The 26,831-nt window shown below is 46.3% G+C and overlaps 1 protein-coding gene across 1 annotated transcript in view; it reads right to left on the reverse strand.

Annotated features, from left to right (window-relative positions):
- PLXNA4 (plexin A4) overlaps positions 1-26,831 on the reverse strand; it is a 462,846-nt gene that overhangs the window by 401,903 nt on the left and 34,112 nt on the right. The window contains exon 3 of the mRNA XM_074903539.1: positions 9,654-9,836. Coding sequence (XP_074759640.1) covers positions 9,654-9,836 — 183 coding nt within the window. The remainder of the gene's footprint in view (positions 1-9,653; positions 9,837-26,831) is intronic.

Genomic DNA, 26,831 nt, shown 5'->3' on the forward strand with positions numbered 1-26,831 from the left:
ATCCAGTAGCATGGCTAATTACAGTACTTTTGTTTGTGGTTACAAACCCACCCTCCCTTTTCCAAGCCAGGAACTGGACTTCTGATCACCCCCCAAAAATTCCCAGCTATGGGTCAGAAACTGAGCAAAGCCTCCCCCAGCTTAAACATCAGCAGTGGGGAGGAGAAAGTTACTGTTAAACTAAGAATTTCCCTGCATCTCCTCAGGGGTATCCACGACTTATTTCAAATTAAAGGGTTCCTAGAGGTGTGGTCTGGGGAAACTATTTAAGGCAAATTGTTTTCACAGAGCAATAGCCAGAGAACAAAGCCTTAAAGACATGAGTTTAAACTTTCGAGCAATATTTGTTGCATGCACACACATATATGTATGCACATTTTAAAATACATTTCGAAATTCTTCATCCACGGCTATTCTGTTTTCAGCCATTGTCTCTGCACAGCAGTCATTTCTAGCACCTGGGAGATGAGCTAAAGGTGTCAGTCCAGACTACAGTTCATCTGAGTGAGACTCTCAACAAAGCCTTGGACAACGAAATGAGTGAACAGCGGGAACAAGCAGCTTTCATGCAACACATACCCCCTAGGCACAATGGGATCCTGTGAAGGGCTTCAGAGAGAGCAGGGAACTGACTCTGGACCTCGTTGTCATGGTTTACATCTTCATCAGCGCTCAGTTCCCATCTCCTGCACCCTTTCTGCTTCCTTCCTAAAGACAGGAGCTGTCAAATTGTGATGTCTACATCAACGTCTATCTGCGGCTGAACCCGAGATCAGTCATCTGGCCAAAGGGAGAAGGAGGTGAGACAGACTGCAGAGGTGATTTTGGGCACAGATATGGCTGCAGGATGGTGAGGGGGATAGAGTGGAGGATGGTGAAAGGAAGAGACGGATGCACAGTGCCTTATCAGGGACTTGCTGTTCTTTCAACTGGCTCCCTGATAACATATGGAGCTTAATCAAATATGCAAATGATGTCCTATCTAAAGACAAGGGAAATAGAGAAATAAACCCAGAGACCATGCATGAAAACAAGCCGATAAAATGAGGGAGTGAGTAGAAGGTTTCTTCTTTTTGATAAAATTATTTCAAAAGATTAAATTAAAGCAAAACTAATTAGGAGAACCGCACTTAAGCCGACTTCCCGTAAGAAGGGTCAGCAGGCAAGAGGCATTCAAATCAAAGGCAGATGCAAGAGGCACTTCAAGGGCTCTCTGAAAAGTCATTATCCCAGTCAAAAGGGAAGGGGATAGCGAGGAGGAAGGAATGACAAGAGCCATTTTGGCTGGGCATCTGTCCGGGCATTAGCTGGAGTGTATGGGGAGTTAAATAGTCTCTTTTGTCACCCTGGAGAGCAGAAGTAGCAGGTGAAGACTAAAGCTGACCACCCAATGTCCAATTCTGAGCACTTCTCGGAGAACAGAGGGACAAAGACAAACAGAAGTACATAGAACAGGGGGGATGGGGACAGATCTGCTTTTCCTCCTATCCCAACCCTGCTTAGTTTCCATCAACAGCACAGCCATGCCAGGTACTGCAGCCTGAATAATCCACACGTCCTGCACAGAGCTACTGACCCCATGCAGAAAATCACTTGCCGTGACAAGGCAAGTGGCAACTGGAATCATTGCAAACTGTCCCCCGGGAGGCTGGAGGACCCATAGGTTTCAGCAAGGTAACCTGCAGCAGGATATTGTTATCTGTCCCTTTCTGTCACTAACATGCCCCTGCCTGCACAGCATGCATCCACATCCCACTGTGGGGAAATCCAGCTCCAGTTTGCAACTGGAAACCTGTCAGATTCAAGCTGCAGTTACTTAAAGAAGAGTTTGAAGAGATGATGGTACAACCTGCTGCCTTCCCTGTTGCAATGGGTCCACTGGAGCCCGCTATTTCTCTTGGAGTCGGAAAAAAAAAAATGGATAGTACAACGCCACCAATGCAGAATGTATGGCAGCAGCCAGCAAGTGCCTCTGGACTTCGAAGTACAAATTGCATCTGGAGGGATTAAACAGTCATTTGCAAGTCTCATTGCCCGGTCACAAGACCCTATCTCTGACAAGACTCTGAGGCACCTTTAAACCAGAATCTCAAAAAAAAAAAAAAAAAAAGCAACATGCAACACATGTACACAAGGCACCCAGCAAAAGCAGAGCTCAGCCAAACCCTGCGCACCAGCATGGAGATTGCTGAGTAGTCAGAAAGCAGAGAGGGGTACTTGAGGGAGAGACATGGAAAATTAATTGCTCTCTGCCAAAAAGCAGGCTCTAACAACTGGGAACTGCAACCTTCCTAGCAGAAAAAAAAAAAAAAAATAAATAAAAACAGAGTTTTCTTACTGCTGTTAGATACTGCAACGAGCTAACTGCAGTGTGCTACATTGAGAAGTTGTGGCTGGAAAAGCCAAAGCAATGGAAATGAGCGGTGTGGAGGCAAAGCACCCGCCTGTGGTGATGGAGCTGGGTATTTCAAACAAGTGTCAGCTGCACCAGCTCAGCAGCAGAGTCTGGTTACAGGCTCTCTGATGTGCTTTAGGGCCTGGGGTTTCACCGCAGAGGATGGATCACAGGGTGGAAGAGTCCATTCAGGCCTTGAAAATCTCTGAGAATGTAAAGTGCACAACCTTCATGGGCAAACTCTTTCAGTGTTTGTCTGTCCTCATGGGAAAAAGCTTTTCCTTATATCCAGTTGGAAGTGCTCTTATGTTAACTTATGCCTGCTGTCTCACATCCTCCCACCCCTCACACATGTAAAGAGGGTGTCTCCATCTTCTCAATAACCTCCTTACAGGCATGGGAATGTGCTGTTAGGTCCCTCCAAGTTTTCTCTTTCCCAGCTTGAATAAGCTCATTTCTCTCATCCTCTCCTCTCAGGGCAGGTTCTTCAGCTCCTGGACAACCTCTTCACCCTCTCCTAAACTTGTTCTGGTTGTTCAATGTCTTTTTTGTACCAAGGGGCCTAAAACTGGATACAATATCTAGATATTTGTTCAAGACAATCACCTTCCCCTCAATCTACTAGCAGTGCCCCTATTTGTATAGCTGAGGGTGGTTTTAGCCCCTTTTTCTGCACAGGCACACCAATGACTCATGTGCAACTTGCTGTCTATCAGGATCCCCAAGTCCTTTTCAGGAGAGTTGCTCCCCAGTAAGGCAGTCCTCAGCCTGAATCATTTCAAGAGGTCGCTCTTTCCTAGGTGCAGGACTTCACACTTCTTCTTAAATGAGTTCCTGTCAACCCCATAGCTCCATCCTGCCTAGGTCCCCTCTGGATGGCAGCCCTGCTGCTCAGCCAGGTACTCCCAACTGACCACAGCTCTGTGATGAACGGATGCACAGGGGAACCTGCTGCCCACCTAATTTGACCTCTAGCTGGTGCAAGGTGAAGTACAACAGGAAGATGCCCACCCACCCATAAGGCAGCAAGGGAAGAGAGACAGCACAGCACTGCAGCCTGTGACCAGGAGGCACAAGTCCTACATCTTTGATATCACCCATGGAGACAGTAAGTGATCACCCAACACTTTTAGGTCATGTCAGACTCCAGTATCGCCAGCCAATGTATTTTACATCACTTCCAGTACAAATGGGTGTCACCGCCCAGTGTCCACATAGATTTCCATCACCACCCGTTTCAGGGCTGCCTGTTGGTACACCCAACATGAGCATCAAGTGCCAAGTACACCACGGCTACCAAAATCACAGCTTTACGAAAGCTACAGCCAGAAAACTGAACTACTCTTCAGACATCTAAGCTGGCAACGACCTCTCAAAAAGGGACCATATATCAGTGTAGGACAGTGACAACTGCAACCTTCACAGACATTGAATTCAGATGGGAAGTGGTATCGCTCCATCACGAGTGAGTGAAGCACTTGGCCTCCTGCTGATTTAGGAAGCTGTGAGAAGCCAGGGCGAATAAGCCCCTCTTGCAGTAACCAGCTTCCCAGCAGGAGCAAGAGCCTCTACAGCATGTTTTCAGAGCAGTCAAGTCCACTTGCCAAACAGTTGGGGGAAAAAAAAAATAAAGTTTAAAAAACCTGACTCTTTCAAAGCAGCAGAGGGAAGGAGAAGGAAGCTGTTTCCCTGCTGACACTCACACGGAGCTGTCAGCAGCAGAGTATCCTCCAGGGAATATCAAAACCAAGCAGGATTTCTCATCTTGTGTGTATTCAGAAACCCCCTTGCCTGAAGAAACTGTGAGGATCTCTGTCTTCACCTGCAGTTATCACAAGACTGCAGACCCAAGGCTCTCTCATTAGCACCAGCTCCTTGGATTGGAGGTATCAGAGGAGAAAAGTTAGACACTCCCCTCCATGTGGGTACATCATGGTATCACCAACCCACCTAGACCTCTATCACCTGTGGGTCTCTGCCCATCTCTTGCACCTTTTTACCTTGCTCAAATATTTTTGCATTAAATACTCTATTTCATTCTTCTGTTGCCCACTCGTGACAATCCAGCAATCCTGAGCAATCCAGCTTTGTGGAGGGACCACCAGTCCCACCAGAATCCAGCTGCTCTCTCCAGATAAATGGTATGAAGCCTGCTCCAGGAAGGGATCTTGTTCCACATGTGAGGGGGCAATGACTGTAGCGAAAGGACCCATCATAGCAATCAGCGATGATAATAGAGCTGCAGGTTTCAGTGTCCTTCAGGGCTACCTTACTGAAGCAGTCCTGACACTCCCGTAGACCAAGGTGCATCTTCTCCAAGTCACAGGCTGTCTTCTTCAATAGCTGTCAGCAGTTCCCACTTCCTCTTTGAGGCAGGCAGGCTGTAAACAGCACTGTAACATCCAACTAGGAGAGCTCTCAGCTGGCTGATGGCATAAGGTAACCACAGCTACATGGCCAGAAACAGGCATGAGCTTAAACTTGCATGTACTTTCCAATCCAATTATCTGTCTGAGAAAGCCAGCCTTCCCCAATGCAATGGTGAGATGGGCCAAAATGAGAGTTGCAAATCAGAGCTCTCAGATCTAAAAATCTCCCCATGGTGTTTTGCCACTGGATCCAAAGAAAAGGTCTCCAGGGTTCAGGATAATCCAGAGGGTAATTCATGAAACTGGTCGATACTGGCAATTTTCTACTAAATAGAGGTGATACCTGGTGGGAGTGCTGGCCAGATTTCAGAACTGTCTGATCTGAATGAAAACCTTCACCCCAAATGGCAGTCCAAATCTAAAAAGCCCTTCAAAGACCTCAGACTGATAGGAATTTATGAAAAATGAAATACAGGCCACAAAGTGAAAGAATTAGTTTTTAAGCCAAATCTCTTTCTCTGCAAGGAATTTATCATAGAAAAGGCTTTGAGTGAAATATTTTGATGGAATTAAAAAAAAAATTATTTCTTATGAGGAACTTTCAAATGAATGTAAATTACTACTACTCCATTTTCAAATAAACACTTCAAAATGGACAAAGAACTTTGTTTTGTTAGAAGTGCAGTTACTAGGGCTGTTCCCAGGTTGACATTTGTAAACTCATATTGCCCTTTACACCTGCATCGACACATACAAGAATAGCAGGTAAGTTGTATTTCTATGACTGGAAACTATCTGCACAAAAGCAATGACCCATAAATTAAATGCCTAGGGAAGGAATAATGAATACTGCTACGCTCCCTTAGTGATGACAGGTATTAGTGGCACATAATTTGGCCAGACACACTAAAAAAAAAAATCCAAAACAAGCATAAAAAACCCATGCAAACCATCTCCATGAGTACATTTCTAGCTTTCTCCTGCCACTGGAGGGAAGAGCTAAGCGTGTAATGAGAGAGTGTGCAAAGGAAAAAAAAAAAAAAAGCGCCAGTGGATTTTGGCATCTGGCTGTTTTAAGGCTAAGCGGTTTGTAGAAACACATACCCAGGAATAACTCCCATTCTCAGTGGTTTGTAGAGAGGCAAAGCAGACATTCGTTAAACTCAAGTAAGACTTTTGTATCTCCTGAAAACAATCACTAAAAATTCACAAAGGTGCCAATTGACTTTCAGCCACGAGTTTTGTTCAAAGCACTTCCCATTGTACAGAGGAGCTCACTCTGCCAAAGCAGCCCACCAGGCACCCTCTGGTACACGAAAGCTGTGGCAGTGCTTACCAACGTGGCATGGAAGCACAGGGACCACCACGCGCTGGCCAGCACAGGAAGTATTTCTAGATACTGGGATCTGACCAAAGCACTGCAAGATGAAATAGTTCTCATTAGAAAGTACCACAGGATCTTTAATGCCCACAACTGGTCAGGAGCTGGTTTTCCAGCACGTCTGGTTTAGCTGTTTGGTATGATCACACACCTCACAACCTTTAGTGCATTCATTTTCTCCAACGTTTCTTTAAGCAAGTAAAATATTTCCTACCCTTTGCAGGAGAAAAAATGAGGTACGGAGGCACACCAGAAGTTTCTGGTAGAGCAAAGAACTGAACCTAGCTGTCTCCCAACCCACTCATTCTGAGCCACACTTCTCCATCCCCAAGACACCACCTTTAATCCAAGGGTGCTGGTTTCTGTACACGAGATAGGGACAAAGGGGAATTTTTTTTTTCCCATAGCTCTGCATTTTTATCCTATTTATATCTTCATTCTGCAGGGCCAGGCTGTGTGGTGGACAAGCCAGCAGAATTGGAGGGCACATTTCTACAGCGCATTATTCAGTGCCTTCCCGTTGGTCTGCACATGTAGCTATGTGAATGAGCGAAGGTTGCAAAATGTATTTTGCCTGGGGCAGTGAAATAGCTGAGGCCAACCTTGTCATTCTGTTTCACTCACTCTTTTCCTACCCTATCTCTATCTTGGTTTTTCCTTTTCTTTCTCTCTTTGTTGTCTTGGTTACATGGGCAGATTCCTGATATGCTGCTAGTTTTCATTTTAATGATATGTTCCTGTAAAGCACAATATTTTACTTCAGTTGTGTGTGCCACTGGATAAATTCCTTTGACATATGTGACATTTGTATATCAACTAACAGATATTGCTTTATGACTGTGGGTATTTTGCAGAGTATTCACGGATTGCATACATCAAAATCTGATGTACAGTCTGCCACTTTCATATAAAAACACACACGCAGAGAAAAAGACTGAAACTGCAGCAAAAAGAAGGAAAGTTTCTCCAAAACCATCTTGTAATTACTTCCAGCAAGTCTTCCAACAACTGAGGAAATTCTGCTATCTTGAAGATAATCTCATAACTCCTCTCTTCATGCTATCCAAAATACTACTCTGTAGCTTGACCAAGTAGCTGCACTGCACCAGGAGAAACAGGAATCAACAAGCAGAAAAAAACCCCAAAGACAGTTCCTGGGCTTCGTCCACTGGTACATGGAGATTCATTTAATCCTACAAAACTTATTCCAATTTACCCATAGCCATTTAAAAAAAAAAAAAAAAATCATAACTCAAACTTCATGCTAATGTAATGGATTATGCTGGAGTTGCAATGCCAATGCAGTATTTCCCTTGCTTCCAGTTCAAAAGCACCTGATTGATGAGTCAAGATGGAAAACAAAGATTCAAAAGGCCCATGAAATCTTGGCAGGGGAAGCGTCAAGTGAAAATCCCGAGTGCCAAACTGGCCTTGTGTGGCACCCAGAGGGTAAAACAGGCTGGTGTCCTGAGCTCAGATAGCCTCAGGAGGCCTAGATGAGGGCAGTGCATGGAGGAGAGGCAAGGATGGGGTTGAACCTGCAGGAACTGAAGGTTTCCAGAAGCCTGGATCAACTGGTCCAGAACCACCACACATGTTCAGGGGAGCCCTGTTTTGCTTTGCATTCTGCCCCTCTGGTGAAAACTTATTCAGCCGAGGAGGATTTCATCCTGAGACTCCTATACATGGACCCAGTGCAATAACTACCGCAGGCAGAATATTCAGCACATTAGGAAAATGGGAATAAAAAGGAAGCTTTCTCAAATTACATCAGCCAGTTCAGCTCGTCTCTTCTCATTCTTTACCCTATAAGGCTGTCCCCACTTTCAACCACACTCCGTAAAGCACTAAAAGCTTTCTCTCTTATTTTCCCCTATTAAAAGGAATCAGATCTTGGGTTCTGCAATGTGACCTGCAAAAGCAAAGACATAGCTACGTCTGAGTTTGCTTCTCCTGACGCCAAAAGAAAAACCAAAAACTTGCGAGTGCAGGGAAGCAGCAGTCATTCTTAACTGTTTAGGTCTTTTGGATATTTACCATTCAGATCTCAGCTACCCCATTTTCCCCCCCAAGAGACTGACTGGAGAACTAAACAGTTTATTATGATATCACACATGACAGGGAAGCAAAACCTAATTAGTCAGGGGAGGAGATTATTTTTATTACAACTGCTTAAAAAACAGTTTGGCTCCTTTTCCACATGCCTGAATAGACTGTTAAAAAAAAAATAAAATTCTCTTGTCAAAAGCATCAGCAGCTTCTCCTCTGTTGAACAAAGCCAGAGACATTTGCCAGTGGGCAAGATCCTGTTCCCCTTGCTCCCTCAGCACTGGAGCAACACCATCTGAATTTACAGCCCTGACTTCTTTTTTTTTAAGTGAAGAAACAAGTAGAGGAACAAACTCAGAGTTTTCAGAGCTTCTTTAAGTATCTGTGAGCAAATTATTCCCTATCTTCCCCCTGCATGCTCTGTCCATCCTACACACAAGCCAGAGAGGGTCACTTTTTCATAGCATCATTCTCTCCCCAGGTTGGAAGCTTTTATTTGCAAAAAGAATTCAAAGACGAATCAACAATCCAACCCCCAAGACTCTGCCCAACCTCCCTTCCCAGCTTCTCGCCCATCTCCATTATTATGGCAAAGCCACAGTCTCCTTGCACATACAATATTTTGCAACACTCCTGGGCTGAGCGTTCAGACAAACGTTGTCAGATGAGCACAGAGGGGTTAAAATGGAGACAACGCCCATCCTTAGCATGCGAAGGTCATTTTTAATACCTCTTTTTGCCTTGAGAAAACCACAGGTAGATGATTCCCAGCTTCCACCTCTCAAGTCTCTCTACTAATGCCTTACATGGCAAACTACAGAGCTACAGCCACGCAACAGGCGTATTTTTAGTGAGCATGCAAGTGAGGAACATAAATACACTCTTTATTGTATTTGGGTTTCTGTGGCGTCAACCATAAACATAATGCTCATTATCGTTCAAGACACAGCTTTCTTCTGATGAAAACGCTCTTCCTTCAGTACAAGCACCCAGACTGACCTAAACAGAGCAACCGCTAATCCCATGCAGGGCTCGTGGTGAAATCAGAGTCCAGTCACATTGCTCTGAAGAAATATGTCCAGAGCATTTCTTAACAAACTTCAGCCACAGACATTCTTTTTTTTTCCAGCAAGCATAGATACCCTGTGATCAACTACTTAATTAGAGATGGTCTGAACACAAAAAAAAAACCTGTTGGATGTAAACTGCATCAAGCCCATCTGTGGCTGGGTCTGTGGTTTGGCTTCAGAAACATTCATTTGCCAATGAACAACAATTCAGAAGAAGGATTTTATCCTTTCTAACATCACCCTCAAGGGACACAGTTTTTTGCCAACCAGAACATTTTCTATCCTCAAAATAGGTGATGCCCCTTAGGATTGCACTCACACTCAACGCAACACTGCAATTCTCCAGAAGAACATGAAAATCTGAGTTAAAGGACCACATTAGGTCTTACCTTCTTGAGCTTCCCACTCTTGGTGCCCACAAAAGCCAGGGAGTGGTTCTTGTAGACGTAAGCAATCACAGATGTCATTCTGTCTCCATCCTCGGTGAAAATGGGGAGCCCTCGCACCATGGACGATACTCCCAAGGGGGCATTCATATCCAAGCCACAGAAATTGTCATCAATTGTTAACAGCTACAAACGAAAAGAAAAAGAGTGTAAAAAATGAAGCCACTGATTCTTTAGCTACTTGGGAAGTATCCACACAAGCAGGGACACCGTCGTATAACATGCCTATAATTTATGCAGGCTGACAAATCAGTGACAAAGGCAGGACCGGAGAAATACAGAGGTGGAAAAAATTTGTCCAAAGTTGCATGATGAGTAACAGACAGAAAGAGAACTGGAAACTTGCTTCTCTTGAATGACAGCCCAGCAGGATACATTACGTTAAGCCTTTTTCCTACTGCTTTACCAGTCAGTTTTACCAGTCAAGGCCTAGCAATCAAAGACAAAGTCTGCTGAAAATGTTTTAAACATATCTAGTTCTGTCAAAAAAATGTATGCACATCATTCCCGTGGGATCCAGAATAAGAACCATGGAGCTAGCTCTGCACTGGCAAATAAAATAGACCCTGGCCTGCCCTTTGGCACTGAGGCCCAATAGTAAGGTTCACATCTATGTAACCTAAATAACCAATCCCCTCCCACCTCCAAACCCTGTAGTATCATCACGTTACATCTTGGGAATTATATTCCCCCAAGGCATGTCAATGCATTGTCTGGGAGAGAGTTGGTCAGCCCAGGCCAAATCTGCAGAAGGGATCATGCTAAGGCTTAAATACTAGAGATGGTGACTGCACACACTCCCCATTCCTAGGATTAGTTTGATCATTTAGTCCTGGGTCCTTCTCTCACGCTGTTCGTCCTGGGCACTTCATCCTCATGAAATGGAGATTATCCACACTGATCCATGTTCCTGGAGTCCTGCAACTCACTGAAGTTCTTTGGAGAGGAGGGAAGGTTTCACAGCTATTATGAGAGCTTTCCAGTATTTGTTGGGCATACCCATGAACTCCTAACAACCAGACCTTAGCCTCATCAGTGTTGATGCCTAAGCTCTAACACCTATTGCATTTGAACTCAACAGGCGTGTCATCAGACAGATGCTCTACTGGAATCCTTGTGTATGGATACACGTAGTGTCTAGTCACCTTCAGAAATAACCCTCAAGGGTGTTTCTTTGGGCTTCAGGGAGTTACAGAAGTGCAGCAGCAGAACAGTACAGACAACTCTTCTACCTTAACACCATCTGGACAGTAGGTGAAGCTAATACAGGTTGCCAATATGATGATCTCCACAGAATAAGCCAAATAAAGATGAAGCTCCAAATATCACAGCACACAATTGCCAAAGCAGTTAGACTTTATTAACTTCACTGGGACCACTCACAGATTTGAAGTTAAGCATCCGCTTAAAATGGTTTGCTGGACTAAGGCCTAGAAACGCAATAATTAATTGTACAGGAAGATTTGCGTAGTTTTCATATATCAGTAATAAAGGACCATGACAATTTTCTTTGTCTGAGCTCACATCTTCCTGGAAGCATGGCTAGAATATGTGCTGCTCTTTACTTCAGTTCACGAGCAGTAAAAGCCTAATAGTTGATTCATTTTATCCTCACCCAGCAATTACAGGGAATAATTACAGATGGTTTTACTGAATGGAAGAATAATTTGTCCTAAATGTATTTATAAACACATAAAACCTATGAGGGATTCAAACAGCCATTAGTAAAGAACAGCTAGCCTGAGCTCTGGCCTGCAAGAGTCATTAGTGTTTGTGGATTGCCCTTTCAGATCTAAAACACCAGCTCAAAGAGCAATTATAGATCAGATCAACAGCCTCCATGAGCAGCAGACAGGATGCTGCTAGTCTGCAATGCCAGCACAAAGTCTAAAATAAATCTGCATCCCAGTTTCAAAGGCCAAATTCATCCAAGGTCTAGTACCACCAAGCTGATGACCACACTTCAGAGAAGGAGGACACCCCTGCTCACAGCATGACTTGCAAAAACTAAGTGTTTCTGTGGATAACGAGAACATGCACAGCTTCATTAGATAGGTCAGGATGGAAAAACTGCAATTTGATTACTCGGGAAGTACAAGTGTGTTTGAAGCAGCAACGCTACCCAGATCTTTCTGCGAGACGTGAGACACTGTTAGCGATGAGCTAAAAAGAGGAGCGGTGTGTTGGTCTGATGCAGCATGACAAGCCTTCTGTTCGCTTCTGTCACTACCCAACACCTGGTGTGGGAGCCATCTCCCCTAGCTTTAGCCATCTGAAATCTTAGTAAGTTGCCTACAGTGATCACCTAAACTACCTCCATAATTAATAGAGAAAAGGAGGTATGTCAGAGAACAAGCCATCTAGACAAACTTGTAACACACCGGATCACCTTCCGATAGAGTCACCTGATTTCAAAAGGCCTCCAGATGATTCATTCAGCCTAAGCATCTCACATTAAGATGTATCATGCTTTGAACAGGAGGCTGGACTACATGAGCTCTTAAGGTCCCTTCCAACCTGAACTGTCCTATAGATGTAGGCTCTGAAAAGAATTCAAGTCTTGAAGTCAGGCCCAGTTTGACCTGAAACTTTTAAGCTCTCAAATGAAGATGATCCATGTTTAAAGGCTGTTATAAAACTGTGTATGTGTCTCACTCAAACCGATGGCCTGACAAGCTGAGAGAAGAACCATTTCAGACTGAAAGCAAGAAATTCACAAACCTCCTACAAATGGCAGAAAGAGGGGCAAGGGAAGAAAGTCCTGCTTTATCATTGTTTTAAAAGAAAACAAGAAATAGGAAACTGCTTTCTTCACCACCAAGAGGATAAAAAGCTTAATGGTGCCAGCAGACATCTTACCTAGGGTGCAGTGTATGAAGCTCCATCCCAAACAACAGGAAATTACACCGACAAGCAGTGAAGTGATAGCAATCAAGCAGAGCTGGCACAGTCGGAGGCATCCTTCTTGGTGCAACACAATCTCCCACATGCTCCCCTCTCTGTAGCACGGCCAAAAACAACTACTCCAGCTGAAGCGCTTGGAGACCAGGAAGGACCCATGCAATCATCTGGTCCGTCTTCCTGCATGACCCAGGACCTCAAATCTCAGGCAAGGAGCTGCCTGTGCTGTTTCTCAGGGAGGTACAAGCTACTTCTGTTTGCTTCCCCAGGCAGGTCTAAGACTACATGGATGTAAGGATATAGCACTGAGCCCTCTGTAACACACTCTTTCAGCAGCCAGGATGTGTTAGCTAGAATATACGATTGCTGTAGATGCACATCAAAGCTCACATAGCCAGAGTAAGCTCTCATCCTCCTGCAAAACCCTAAGAGGATATAGACTGAGATCCCAGCATCAAGCACAATAACCTGTAGCTGATCTGCAGCACATCTCCAACCTGTTGAAACTTAATTAATCTGATTGCTACAGGTTAGTTCCTCTTCCTTCAGACTGGGCCCAGCTCCAGCTGAACTTAGACCTACCCTTAATGGTGCTATATCATGGTATTCCCCCATACAGACACAAAACTAAATTTCCCTGAGATTATTTACAGAATGACACATCCTTGTAAGATAAAGACAAACTTTTTAGCAGGGGCTGTAGCAATAGGACAAGGAGTAATGGTTGTAAACTAAAAGAATGACATAGCACTGAGGGATATGGTAGAGTTGAGAACAGTCACTGTTAGGTTAATGGTTGGACTAGACTATCTTCAAGGTCTTTTCCAACCTAGATGATTCTGTGAATGTAGGTTCAGTCATTCATAAGGAAGACATTTTTTATGATAGGGTGGTGAAACCCTGGAACAGTTGCCCAGAGCAGCTGTAGATACCCCACCCTTGGAAACATTCAAGGTCAGGCTGGACAGAACTCTGAACAACCTGATCTAGGTGAAGATGTCCCTGCTTATTGCAGGGTGGTTGGACTAGATGACCTTTAAGGGTCCCTTCCAACCCATTTTATGGTCCAAGTACCAGGGCAAGGTTGAAGAGTGAAATCAGCACTTTCTCTTACATGACCAAGTTCAGATAAGATCTGGGACCATCACAGCACACCATAGCTGGTGAGACATGCAAAGTGCTGTGTGAGGACAGATAAGGCCATGATGTTCACTCACACGCTGTTACGTGGGTGCCAGAGAAGCAACTGCAGAATTGTGATTTGCAGTGCAGACAACTGTCCCCCAAGAATAGGAGCAAGGCCAGCAAGCCACACACCACATGAAAACTATTTTCATTTAACATATTTGGGTTATTTCCTCTGGGGATCATCTGCAAAAAATGCCAGCAAGCAAAACCCTACAAATAAACATCACCCGGCTTCTGTGCAGCTGTGGCTGTCAGCTGCACACATGCCTTTGTAAAGGCAGAAATACAGTCATCTTCTTCAGCAAAGAGAAACACGTAAGGAAGTTTGGATTTATGATGAAAGGGTCAGGAGTTGCAGGCATAGGTTTATTTTCAATTCCAGACACTCCTAGCAGCAATATAAAGTAGCCACGTTAAACTCTCTGGAGCTTCTCTGCCTGGCAATTTCACGTTAACGACTTTCCAGAATGAAAGCGGAGGTGAGGACATGAATTCACTCTGCTTGCAACACTGCTGCCACACCAGCTGGATATCAGGGAGGGGCAAAGGGAAGATCTGAAGATGCAGGAATAGGATCAGCATCCTGAGCAGATAAAATCTAACCCAGAAATTCATGGCACAGTCTGTAGGTAACTTGGAAGGGAAGGGGGGGCCTTGTGGTTGAGATGCTGGACCGGAGTCAATCAGTTCATCATCCCACACCAAGTTCCCACCTGCAAAAGAGGCAATATTAGTCACCACCCCTCTGCCCCAGGAAAGCTGGTAAACACAGGTTTACCAGGTGCTCTACATATCCAAAATATCTTCATGTGAGAATGGTTGGCAACTCCCAGAACATAAATGCCTTCCCAAGTCCCATCAGCTGCCTCTCCATCTTGGGCTGATGTGCAGGGGGGAGCCACCTGGTGAGAGGCCACAGTCTGTTCCTGCTGCCACTCCTTGCATTGGCAACCAGAGGGTTCATCTCCAGCCGTGACATCATGGCCAAGAGTCACCAGTGAAATAGGAAGGATGTGCAAAAGAATGGGCCTGATTTACAGGAGGGTTCTGGCAGGCATCTGCCTTCTCCAGGATTAAGCCTATCAAATAAATAATGAATACATCCAAGCCCTCCTGGAGAGGATGGTTTTACAAGGCTGGTGCTGGCTCAGTCTCCTAGGGATTCGCTGAGCCCCAAACCCCCCAAACTCAGCAGAAGGGTTGGAGCTCCGATTACACCACCTCCTTCCCTGTCCTCATTTGATTCCCCAGCAGAAGTGGGCACTTTGGCATTGCACGAATGGCTGAAGCACCAGATATGAGGGGGACAGTGCAAACAGTGCTCATAATAAACTGCAACTGCCCCTTAAACATCTGCTTTAGCTATTTGCCTCTGAAACAACCACTAATAATCAAATACAGCCTAATCCATATTTTGGGAAAAGGCTCGATAAAGGATTAGCCGTCCCTCATTCCTCCTTGCTTTCACTCTGGCAAAATCTTCCTCCCCAATCAAAGCACTGAGGCCTTTTTCCAGATATCTCAGCAGGCTCCAAATCAGTTCCACAGACTCACTGGGGATAAAGGCTGTCCCAACAGCCAAGTCTCACTTTTGATTTACAGCTAATACCTAACAGCCCTGTCTTCATACGGTGGCAGGTACTTGGCTTCTCACTCTTGTTATCTTAGGCTTGGCTACACCAGACAATGGAGGGAATTCATACATTACGGCGGTCTGTGCTGCCAGCAGGGCCAGGGAGCCAACAGCAATAAGAAATCAAGTGTCATGTGTATCTGAGTCTTTGCAAGGAGATATCCAAGGTCTTTTCCATCACGTCACTGCAAGATCCTGTTTTCTTCCTGACTGCAAGGACTGAGTGAGGGTGAGGATGGGCATGTATCCCATTCAATAGGATATTAAAAAATCTAGAGAGATAGAAGTCCTAGGAAAATCCATCACCAGGAACTTCACAGTACCTGAAGAAATACAAGCTAGGAAATTTAGGGTCTATATCATCTAGTGCAGGGATGAACCATAAATTCCCACGCAGGAGAGCTGCAAATGATGGAAACCATCTCCCTGCAAACCACGGGTCTTTAAACTCCAACAGCATGAACATGGTACTCAAGGCTTGTACTTCTCTGGTCTGCCTGTGCATGTCCTCTTGATGGTATCAGCATGGGCTTCACTATTTGGTGAACTTCTGGTTAGACCCTGGTTTGCCCTACCCCTGGCATTAGTACCTTCCCTTCCTTAAGATGGATCATCTCTGCCTCTGACCTGCATTATCTCTGCTTCCAGCCATACTGCTTCTGAGTCTCTCTGCTGACTCCTCTGAGCTCAGTGGACTTTGGTTCATCTGACCTCCTCCCCACAATCCGGGTTGTGAACTTCAGCAGAAATATCACATTTCAACCCATTGCCTGTGTCGAGCTATGAGGTCCTAGTGCAGGACGGAGACAGTTCCTCTGACTTTCACCTCGTGCCAACATTGTTCACATAATCTGATGCCTGTTACTGCCCTCCTCATCACACACATTCCTGACAGTGGGTCAGGAAAAGGCTGTGGGCTTGCCCACTGAACATCAACAGCTGTAGACCTTTGTCATCTGCAATCCAATGCCATGGGGAAATTTTGTGGACAAAGAGATGGGAACCCTGGGTCACCAACCAACGGTAGCACAGATCACCAACCAACCCACTCTTCAGCGGTTAGCCTGCAGCCTAATGACATACAAAAATATCCAGTACCGTTTCCCCAGGGTGCTCTGTGATATAATGGAAGCTGGATAAAGAGCCAGCATTTGGAAATACATTATAATTGCAAGCTGCTTTTCACTTGTGCAACCACAGCAATGGTTACCATGCAATTACATGTCACCATATACAAATGACAGTGTAGTTTACAGTAACTTTACCAATTACAGGGAAATTGCACCCACTATGCTAAGAGGTTTTCATTCAAACATAATTCAGGAACGCGAGAACAGGGGGGGAAGTTACTCAAATTGACTAGAACTGGTACAGGCGTTTGGTTTTTAGGTCTGTAGTTTAAGCATCAGTTCAAGGACTGGTGTCAAGTTTCCAGAGTGCTGCAGAATCTTAATGTAGTACAGACTTTTTTATGCCTGCATTTATGTTCCTGCTATGCTGTGAGCGTAAGGCTTCCCAACAGTCTGTACCATGTACCTCCACGTCATAAAATTTGCAATTTCCTGAAGAGGAGGCTGCCTTTCTTACAGAGAGCCACAGGTTTCTTTAGTCTTCAGGCCTGTTGCTCAGCAGATCTGGGTGATTATTAGTAAGAAGTAATTATTGCTATAAATTCAGCATCACCTAAGCCCTGACTTTCTGAATAATTAGTGTGCCAAAAGATGTGTACAATGTTCATCGGTTAGTGAACCCCTTAAAATTTTCTAGATCCCAATATTAAAAAATTAAGCAATAATAACAGTGTTTGCTTTTCTTATTTCCTTCCATAGACCCTGGAGATGCAGACCACAGCTTTCAGGATCTGTTGACTCTGTCAGCTGGTGAGCAGCAACTGCAGATGGTTTTCAGCCCATGGCTTGTTCTCAAACTCTTGTTCCCACTTCTGCTATGCACATTGCCTTACTACTGGCATGGGACTAGTCAGCAGCAGCATTTCCACTCTGGAAGCAGCACTGGGCTACCAGAGAGAAACAGTTCATGCCCCCATGAAGAAAAATCCAAAACTGACTATCCAGAGAAGCACATCATAGATATCAAGTGTGCAACACTGTCCTCAGCAAAACAACTTACTGGCTTCTTGGTCACTTGCACAGAAGACAATCACAGAATCAACTAGGTTGGAAAGGACCTTGAAGATCATCTAGTCCAACCGTTAACTCAGCACTGACAGTTCTCAACTACACCAGATCCCTCAGTGGTATGTTGACCCTACTCTTCAACCCCTCCAGGGATGGGGACTCCCCCCCTGCCCTGGGCAGCCCCTTCCAACGCCCAACAAGCCCTTCTCTAAAGAAATACTTCCTGACATCAAGTCTAAACCTTCCCTGGTGCAACTTGAGGCCATTCCCTCTTGGCCTATTGCTTATTACTTGGTTAAAGAGGCTCATCCTCAGCTCTCTGCACCCTCCTTTCAGGGAGTTGTAGAGGGCCAGGAGGTCTCCCCTCAGCCTCCTCTTCTCCAGACTAAACCCCCCCAGTTCCCCCAGCCGCTCCCCAGCAGACCTGTGCTCCAGACCCTGCCCCAGCTCCCTTGCCCTTGTCTGGACATGCTTGAGTCATTCAATGGCCTTTTTGGGGTGAGGGGCCCAAAATTGAACCCACTCATCGAGGTGCAGCCTCACCAGTGCCCAGCACAGGGCTCAGATCCCTTCCCTGTCCCTGCTGGCCACGCCAGTGCTGACACAAGCCAGGATGCCATTGGCCTCCTTGGCCCCCTGGGCACACTCTGGCTCATTCTCAACCCCCCCAGTCCCTCTCTGACCGGCAGCTCTCCAGCCACTCCTCCCCAGGCCTGTAGCCCTGCTGGGGGTTGTTGTGGCCCAAGGGCAGCCCCCGGCATTTGCCCTCAGTGAAACTCCCCCAGTTGGGCTCAGCCCATGGCTCCAGCCTGTCCAGGTCTCTCTGCAGCCTCCCTGCCCTCGAGCAGATTAACACTCCCACCCAGCTGGGTGTCCTCTGCAAACTGACCAAAGGTGCACTCGATCCCTCATCCAGGTGATCAATAAAGATGTTAAACAGGAACAGCCTCAGCACCCAGCCCTGGGGGACACCACTCATGACTGGCCACCACCTGGATCTAACTCCATTCACCACAACTCTTTGGGCCCGGTCATCCAGCCAGTTTTTTACCCAGCAAAGCGTGTGCCCATCTAAGCCTCAGTCAGCCAGTTTTGCCAGGAGAATGATGTGGGAAACTGTGTCAAAGGCCTTACTAAAGTCAAGGTAAACTACACCCACAGCCTTTCCCTCATCCAATAAGCAGGTTGCCCTATCGTAGAAGAAGATCAGGTTTGTCGAGCAGGACCTGCCTTCCCCCTTCAAATCTAGTTTAAAGCTCTGTCAATGAGCCCAGCTAACTCCTGCCCCAAGATCCTGTTTCCCCTCTGGGACAGGTGCATCCCATCTGATGCCAAAAGGTCTGGTGCCCTGTATACCAACCCATGATTGAAAAACCCAAAGCCCTGATGGTAACACCAGTCTTGGAGCCACCAGTTCATCTGCTGAGTTCTCCAGTATTCTTCTTCATCCATCCCCCCAAGTGAAGGGATGGAGGAGAACACAATTTGTGCCTCAGACCCCTTAATCAGTTTCCCCAGGGCCTTGAACTCTCTCTTCATTGCTTTAGGACTTCTCCTGCTAATGTTGCCACTACCTGCCTGAAAAATCAGGAGAGGGTAGTAGTCCTTGGGTGTCACTAGGGAGGGGAGTTTAGCCGTGAGGTCCTTGACGCGGGCCCCAGGGAGGCATCAGACTTCCCTATGCAGTGGGTCCGGTCTGCATATGGCGCCTTCAACACCCCTCAGAATGGAGCCACCCACTACAATGATTCTTCTGAGCTTCTTTTCAAAACTGGTTTTAATACCTGGTCTAGAATGACCTGGCCTTGGTGGGTGGACCTTGGTCTTCCTCGTTTACCTCATTTTCTTCCTCCTTCTCTTCTTCATTCAAAAGTTCCAGGGCCCTGAATCTATTGTGAAGGGGCACCATGGAGGGTGAGGGAGGCCATGAGAGAATTTCCCTGCTTCTCTGAGTAAGGACCTGTTTCCAGCCTCCCCCGTCTCTTTTTTTTCTCTACTTTTGCCTGGTAGCAAGAGGATGAGGGATTACCTGCCTCATCTGGAGCCTCCATTTCCATTTGCTCCTGTTGCTTCATGGGTGCCAAGATGTTATTCCACCAATCAATTTCCCTTTCACACTCCCTAATATTTCTTAATCTCTCGACGAAGAGGTTGCCACCAGGCTGAGCAGGTCCCGCAGCTGGCAGCAGTGCACACAAGTGCTGTCCCTGCTGCCCTCAGACAGGACTGAGGGGCTCAGGCTCTCCCCGCAGCCCGCACCGCTGCGTGTTTGCGGGGCAGCTCCCTCTGGGTCGCCACGTTCTTTCTGGTCGTGGTTTTGACACGAGTGGAAACCATAGTTCAGTCTACCCGTGGAGGACGCTAAGATGGAACTAGCTCGGATAAATTCTAGACCCCGGAGAGGGCCTGCGCGAACTGCCGCGCCTCAGCGTTCTGCCCGCGCCAGGCCCTGCCCGCCCTGTTCCTGCGCTCCGCTCGCTCCAGCTCCTGGCCGTGAGGCTCCGCCGCCACTCCAGTCCCCGCCGCCCTCGGCAGCAGCAGCAGCTCACTCTTCCCGCTCAGGGGGGAGGCGATTTGAGGCCTCTCCCTCTTCCCTGGGCTTCTGCCTTCACGTCTTGCGGTTTTGCCGCGGGTTTTTGATGCTTTCAGGAGGGTCCCCCGCCGCTGTCCTCCTCCTTGGAGTCCCTCTCCTCAGAAACTGAGCTGAAAACGTAAAGGAGTTTAAACTCCTACCATTATGAGTGACTATGCAACTAAGGATCCAGCCTCAAACACCAGTGGGTTAAGGACTCCGTGTTACTGGCAGATGGTGTACTGATACCAGCTTCATTGTGTCCCTCGGCTCCTATGTCAACCTCACTTCCAGGCGTCTGCCAGGAAAATCAATCACACGACATCAAGATAAACAAGGCAAGGTGCAGAACACACTCAGATACCTGGAAGTATTTTTCAGCGGGATGTTTACACTCTCTGGGTTTGGATATTGTAACTTCAGTGATATTTCAGGCACCTTGGTTAGACCCCAAGAGTCGGATGGAGGCAGGGAAGAGGCACAGTACCTCCAGCAGCAGTGCAGTGTCAGACTGAGATGGTACAAACACTCCCATTTGTGGAGGTCTTCACATCCCACAGCCCAAACACCATCCTTATGTCAGCCAAATGTCCCTTTCGCATGCGTCATTTTCACCCCTTCCAAAAAACTTCCGGCGTTACAATTCCAAATCTCAGGATTAGCACACCAAACCATGCAGCTGGGGTGAAGAACAGATCCGAGGTGTGTGGTCACTGAGGTTCATTCCCTCAGAGGTGGCAACTGTATCTGCAAATGAGCACCTTGGATGGGACCTGAAGAGCAGTGAGTGTGATTGTAAAAGGAAGCCGAGTTCTTGCCATCCTATAAACTTCCCCTTGCTGTCTCAGAGGCTGGAGGATCTTGTGGATGAGGCACTGAAGGATAAACAGAGGAATATGATCTCTGTGGCTCTCAGCTCAGTGCTTTTCATGAGCTCTAAAAAAATGCACTTAAAATTTTTCACACCAAAAAAAAAAAAAAAAAAAGACATTATTGAATGTGGCGACTCTGCCTTTGAAACTGCCATGGTCTATTGGGTAAATAAGCCTTTAGGGATTTTTCAAAAGTGAAGTATTGATCAAATAAGCTGCTAGAGCTCTTCTGTAAGAACATATTCCATCAGCAAAGCTGTGTTACACACCTGAAACACAGTAGCACTGACTTCCCCTGGTGCTGCTGTAGCTGAGATGGGGAGTAGGAGTCCCAGAGAGATAAAATCTGAGGTGAAAAGGGGTTTTTGTGTAGGGAAAAAGACACCTTTGAGTGAAGAAGTGCTCACCAGCTGCTGCATTTTATCCTCGAGGATGTCGCATTTCCATGATGGGCCAAAGGTTGTCTATCTAACAAATTCCTGGAAACATCAACCGCAGTGATGAAAGAGGCGTAAGAAGAGACAGGAGCTCTGTCCTCTGGCAGCTGTGCCTTGTAATCCTGAGCATCCTTGATGAATCATGGGTTTCTCTCAGGTGTGTCCATCCAATAGAGACACCTAACAAAGAGATGATCCCTTCCCCAAATTACAAACTTCCCCAGATTACAAACCCGTCCTCAAATTACATTACATCTTCACCAGGTGGACACAACAGCCACACTGCAGGGCTCTCCAAACATCACTGCTCTCTGTTGCCTGCAGCACTGGAAGCTGTAGGAGCCTTCTCTTGCTGACCTGTCCTCCCTTTCACAGACAACATGCCTGGCCCATTATCTCCCAATATTTGCTGGCATCAGAATGGTTAAACTAGCATTTCTGGAGCATTTCTGGCAGCTGCCAGGCACCCCTCATTCCTATTCTAGGGACACATACTAGCACCTTGCCGAATAAAGTCCAGCTGCCTCCCCTATGCCGGCACCACCAGAGATTCTCCACTGAATCACAATTACTATAATTATTATTTTGTTACACAGAAAAAATTATCATTTGGGCTACAAAGTGCCACATGCAGCAACAGTGCTATATAAATTAAACAACAATGCTGCTTTGCATGCAAACAACACCTTTGCCCAGAGATCCCACAGCCGCTTAAAAACATTAATTAAGCCTCACCGTGGTCCTGTGAAGGTAAACCAAGTGTTGTAATGAACAACATGTATGTCCTGTTGCTCTTCAGCATGGGGAAATTGAGAGAGCTCGGCTCGGTACGAGAGGCCTCGGCTTGCTCACCAAATAATGGAGAGTCGCGCCGAGCTGCAGGGCTGTGCATCTGTATCAGGGAGAACTGAGTTGTGTCTGGTGTTATCATCTCACAGAAAATGAATTTAAAGAAGCCTCGTTATCAGTTTAAACAACAAACTAAAGCACTCGAGCCCTGCAAAGAAAAATCTCCCACTTGCTGCCTCTATCTGTGCCCATCTCGGTACTTGAGGAATTCAGAGCACTTGTGTCAGCCGAGTATAAATTCACTCAAGCCATTAAGCTGAGACTCCTCCTGCATCTGAAAGTGGGACTGTGCAAGCGGGAGGCTGCAGCCGGCCCTCAGAAGCAGGGACACCATTACAATTACAGCGCTGTGTTTCTTGGCGCAGGATCCCAACCGATGTCCCCAACCCATTGATAAGTGCTGGGTCATTCTCTCATTAGGAGGAGTACATTTTTATTATTCCCTTCTGCATGCTCCCTCGCTCTGCCTCTCCCACTCTCTCTGTGTGTCTAAACATGCGCCTGGCTAATATCACTTGTTTACAGGATAAATCAGCTGAACAAATCCTATTATATTTTGGAACACTGACAACGACGGGGTAATGACATTGAAACAGGGAAAATACGATGTTGTTCCTACTGATCTAATGTCACCCACATGCTCTATCAGCTATGCCAGCTCCAATACTGCATGGAGGGAACAGAGGTCTCTGTCTTTCTGCAGCGCTACCATTTAGTTGCGTGCAAGGTGTCTTGCCTTTCCTGTGTTTCAAATACCTCTTTAAATATTTTAAATGTTATTAGAATCTGCACCATAAAGCAGAAGACATTGGGCTGCAATGTTTACTAGCTCCTAAATTGAAGGGACTGGGTGCTGGTGGCACAGGGAGGATGTTAGATCCTGCATGTTGTGTAGTTATCTGCAGGAGAAAGATGCAACAAAGGTCTGCAATTCAGCAAGCCACATTCATCTGCTCACTGGCATTTATCTGTGCAACAAAGTAGAGCTGAAGAGAATGATGGTTTGGAGGTAGATGTGTGCAGGACATCCAGGTCCCCCGCTTCACCCTGAACTTGGACATATCCACCCAGCCAGGTCCACTCTGGCTCTGCAAACACCCCATTTTGCCCCAAAGCTGTTGTCATGTTACCCAAAGACTGGGCCAGTGCTAATAAAATGCCTCTCAAGTAAACTTATAGCAAAACCGTATCCCACACTAGCAGATTCATGCAGATGCCAGTCTGGGAGTGTCTGGGGCAAAAATACGGTCAGGTGAGATTTGGACATCTCTCTGTAGGTACAACAGCCTTTCTTGTCCCCGCCTTCACAGCAGTCTTCAAGAAGGACACTTCCAACATCTGTATTATCCTACCTGGTATAATGGGGACCCATGTTTCCATGCAATTTAGATAAATAAACATGCTTATTTCGAGGTTAAAAAAAAAAAAAAAAAAAAAAAAAAAAAGTCTTGTTTTACGTATGTGCTGAAATATAAAATAAATAGACATGCACATCAGATTGTTCCCAGAGGCTAAACATCTTTGCTGATTCTCCAAGTACTAAGACAGACCCTGCACTGTTTTTCACCCCAACAGCTACACCATCAGGCAAACGAGAAAGGCTCTGTGCAGGATTTGGCCCAGAAAGCAACGCTGAATTCAGCATACCCTCGACCCCCTCCTCAACAGAACAGTTATTGTACAAACTCCCGCACTCAGCTGCCCCAGTCCGGAGGTGCTTTAAATAGCATCAGGCTCACGAAGGGAGCTGGAGTCACTTTGCTGCTGGCTCTTCCAGGACGGTTGGGTTTTGCTTGCTGCTTTTTTTTTCTTTAAAAAAAAAACAAACAAAAAAACAACTGTTGTACAACCATTCCCATTGGGCTGCAAGGCAACCTCCTGGTGAGGCAATACGAGGTCAGGTTTGTGAAGGAGCTGATCTCCCAGCGTGGAAGAGAATGTGAGGAGATAATATAGAGCCTTCCAAAAATGCAAGGCTGAGCCATGGGCGACCGCAGGGCTGTACCACAGAAGAAAACAGCTTGAGTCTCTGGCAGGGGAAATGGAAAAGATCAGTTCCCAGAAACAAATTTAATTGTCCATGTGGCAAAAAGTGCAGGGAAATGGCACAAGCAGTGATGGAGAAGCTGACACCTTGCTCACCTGCAGAAGCAGCCACTGGGGCATCACAGGACCTGAGGCTGATGCTTGGAGATGCTGAGCAGCTCAGGCAGAGCCAACGTGGTCCAGAGATGGGACTGATGATGGGGGAGGGAGCTGTGCCTGAAATATCTCAGACATAACAGCGACTCAGCAGCCTTGGGCCCTGCTCGGTCCTCAATGAACATTTTGTGTGAGCAGGATCAAGCAGACACGAGGAGCCGGTAGAGAAAAGCACTGTGAGGGGGTTTGGCATCCAGCCACTTAAAGGCATAAAGTTTCCTCTTGCTTTATTCTTGGGAAGTAGATAAATGGTTTTGAGAAAGAAATTGTTTCCAAAGCATGCTTTCCCCCAGCCCCTCCCCAGGGCAAACAATGAGGATTTTGGAAGGAGAGGTTGTAGGGTGGGGGTGTGATAAGAAGGTAATTAATTACTGCCAGCATTATTTCTGCATGCACACTGATCTGGAAGTATCCTTACAAGGACAGGTGTTTAATACTGAGGAATATACTTAATACCTCAAATGCAATCATCCTCTCTCTGCAATTAGGCCCTGGTTTACCGCCCTTAAGTGCAAGCTTCAGTTGATGGAAGTGCTTAAGGGTTTTTATTTTTCTCTCCCCCAGGGTCTCCAAAGACACTTTTTTTTTTTTTTTTCCTGCCTGGAGTGCAGAACACTTTACAGAGGCAGGAAAGCGTCCTTATCCCTGCTGGTTGAAAGCACAGAGGTAGCACATGGGAGGAAGGACCACCACTGAGGAAGAAGTGAAGATGAACCTACATGGTGCTTGAGAAGCCCTTGCAAATGAGCTCTCACAGGTTAGCACATGCATGCACACCTGAATAAGCAGCAGGCTTCTGAGAATGTCCAGAGGACTGGGATGTTGCCAGTAACTACATCCAGGCTGAACTAAGAGCTCAGGTAGATGCTGGAGAAATCCCATAGTTCTCACCCAGCACCATTCAGCCACAGGCATTTATGTCGATGGAAAACCCAGGAGGGTCTCCTTCCTGCAGCTCCATTGGACCCCAACTGTCATGTCCCTAGCATGAACACTAGGCATGCTAATCAGTGAATTAGTGCTAATTAGTTAATGAGCTTGCTGATCACCTCACAGAGGAACAGGTGGGGAGACTTTCCTAACTCCAGTTTCAGAGGGGCCAGGACCTTGCTCAGAGTGGTGAAGATTTGAACCCAGCTGCTCTCCATTAGCCTGAGGAGCACAGCCCCAGACATCTCTGGCCACTTCCACCACTGACAATAATCATGAGAAATACCAGCCATGTCCTGGAGAGAGCTCTCTGCTCTGCTTTCACCTGAGCTGGTTCATGTAGCAAGATAATACGATATTTCTCTCTGATCTTTCATCCCAGAGCACAACCAAGCACAACCAAGCTTTGCAGGGGAGATGATGGGGTCAGGCCTGCTGGAGCTGGAGAAAGGGCATGGGGGAGATTTGCAAATCACAGAGCTCAGCTGCAGAAACCCTAAGCCAGCACCCTACCCCTTGTCCATACTGCCTCCCCAGTTAAGTCCTCCCCATCCACTCCAGCTCCCAGCGTCAGCACGAGGGCTCTTGTTGCCTCTTATCAAAGTTACTGGGCTCAGCAAGTCCCTCTGACAACACACGCTCCGCACACATTCACACACGCTCCCATCCAACACAAACTGATGTGACCAATTATACAAATAAAAATCTGGCAGTAATAAGCCTGTTTGCTCCGTCTCTGAGTCTCCAGTGAGCATTCCCAGAGAGGCATTACCGTATTTCTGAACCTACTCCCTTTGCGCAGACTACACTGTTTCTTTTTCTTTTTTTTTTTTTTTTTTTGTTCCTGCTCCTGTTTGTATCTTTAGAGGAAGAAGAAGAAAGCACTGTTAAAAGTTGACCAAGAACTGACCTCAACTGACCATGAGCTCTTTGGATCAGAAACATGAGCCTGTACAATTTGGAGTAAAGACATGTACGCAAAACTCTTGTGCATAGTCTATCCAGTAGAGATGAACAAAAAGACCTATTGTGCAAGCACGAGTGGCATTGACACCCGCAGAGATTTACTTAGGATAGCCCAACTGGCAAGCAGTGACACTACGAGGTCTAATGAAACTGATAGCTCATTCCTGTGACTGAGTCACTCCCCTGAGAAAGCAGCAGGCTCACGTACCAGCCAACCCAGCCGGGACAAATGTGTGTGCAAAATGTCAAAGCAGCAGTATCGCATGGACCTCCTTCCACGTATTCCTCTTCCCAAGGGCAAAGCAAAACTTAACACTCCCTTTCACCCCAGTCTTTCCTTTTTAAGGGAAAACGATGGAGGAAATAACAGAGATGTCATTCTCTGTTTTTTAGTTTACAAAGTGATTTATTATTTTTTTCCTCGAAATGTCCC

Source organism: Athene noctua, chromosome 3 (assembly GCF_965140245.1).
Source record: "Athene noctua chromosome 3, bAthNoc1.hap1.1, whole genome shotgun sequence".
NCBI lineage: Eukaryota > Metazoa > Chordata > Aves > Strigiformes > Strigidae > Athene > Athene noctua.